Genomic DNA, 1,421 nt, shown 5'->3' on the forward strand with positions numbered 1-1,421 from the left:
ACATAGTATAAATACTGAATAATATATATATATATATATATATAGCATTTCTGACACCTGCAATCGCCTTCTACATCCCGTTCCGCCATACAGATACTTTATCTCGCAATCGCAGGGCCCAAAGGATGCGTTAGGAGGTCAGCAATCAACCCACAAGAAACCCACACACATCGCACAGAACAAGTTCAATCGCTTGCCTTCGGGGCTGTTCTCCCAGTCTCTGTCTATGGATATGAGTGGTTCGTCACAAGGCTATTCGCAAGGACTGAAGGCGTCGCAATTGCAAAAGTCGGGCACACAGACACAAACACAGGCGTTAGGGTATGCGCACTTCTCTATTGATGATGTGCTATATATAGTCCACTTCTCTATTGATCATGTGCTATATAATGTGCTATTTAGTCCACTTCTCTATTGATGATGTGCTATATATAGTCCAATTCTCTATCGATCAAGTGATATATAATGTGCTATATAGTCCACTTCTCTATTGATCATGTACTATATAGTCTTTCTGGCTGTGGTGTAATTTGGGCTGCTTATTAAAGTTATATCGGCCGCATGTAGCTTGGAATACCGAATGCTCTTAATGTTTCGTATGCTTAATCTCGTACTTGTATTTGGTCTGTGACCAGTATTAAGTGTTGCTAACAAGCATACGCTACTAACCACTCGCACACTGCGCAGGAGTCAACTACACCTCGATGAGGGTGGGAGCCAGATGAACCTGAGCATGGCCTTTGGGCAATCAGGGCAGTTCGTCTCAGCTGCTACAGCTAAAAGCACCGCAAAGGGTGCCGAATCCGACAAGGCGCTTGATAAGAATGTGGACACCGACACACAGGGCACCATGCCAACGGTACCTAAGCGTACCAAGAGAGGGGGAAAGACGACGCAACACTACGAGCCAGTACTATCTCAGTCACAGGCGCCGTTGGGAGAAGAGTTTGTGTTGGGCAGTGATAGCCAATTTGGCTTGAGTATGGCTTTCGGTCAGTCGGGTGAGGTTCGAAAGGACAGTGGGAGTGTGGGCGATACGCAGGATGGTAACCATAGCAACGCCGATAAGCTCCCTGAGGAGCTCATGCTGAACACACAGAACGAGCTGAATCTCAGCATGGCCTTTGGAACCACCCAGAACAACGACACCAGTGAAACTCCGAAGTTATTCGACTCCGTGACCAAGGAGAATCCCTTCAACTTCAATGGCCAGAAGAATCTGAGTCAGAAGGAGAGTGGCGATACGATCACGTACGATGAAGAGGAGGAAGACGATATGTTGGAACGTGCGGCGAAAGGAGAGCGCATGACATTCTCGCACGCACTCGACACGGCGAGCAAGGAGGAGGCGAGCAAGTACTTCAGCGACAAGAGTGACGACGACGAGATTCAGGATGTATGTACCAGTGTACACACACACA

General features: G+C 47.5%; 1 protein-coding gene across 1 annotated transcript in view; it reads left to right on the forward strand.

Annotated features, from left to right (window-relative positions):
- The window catches only part of SARC_02152 (hypothetical protein), a 13,974-nt gene that overhangs the window by 3,574 nt on the left and 8,979 nt on the right, over positions 1 to 1,421 (forward strand). Inside the window, exons 8-9 of the mRNA XM_014304095.1 lie at positions 94 to 321; positions 688 to 1,396. Coding sequence (XP_014159570.1) covers positions 94 to 321; positions 688 to 1,396 — 937 coding nt within the window. The remainder of the gene's footprint in view (positions 1 to 93; positions 322 to 687; positions 1,397 to 1,421) is intronic.

The sequence above is a fragment of the Sphaeroforma arctica genome, assembly GCF_001186125.1.
Source record: "Sphaeroforma arctica JP610 unplaced genomic scaffold supercont1.94, whole genome shotgun sequence".
NCBI lineage: Eukaryota > Ichthyosporea > Ichthyophonida > Sphaeroforma > Sphaeroforma arctica.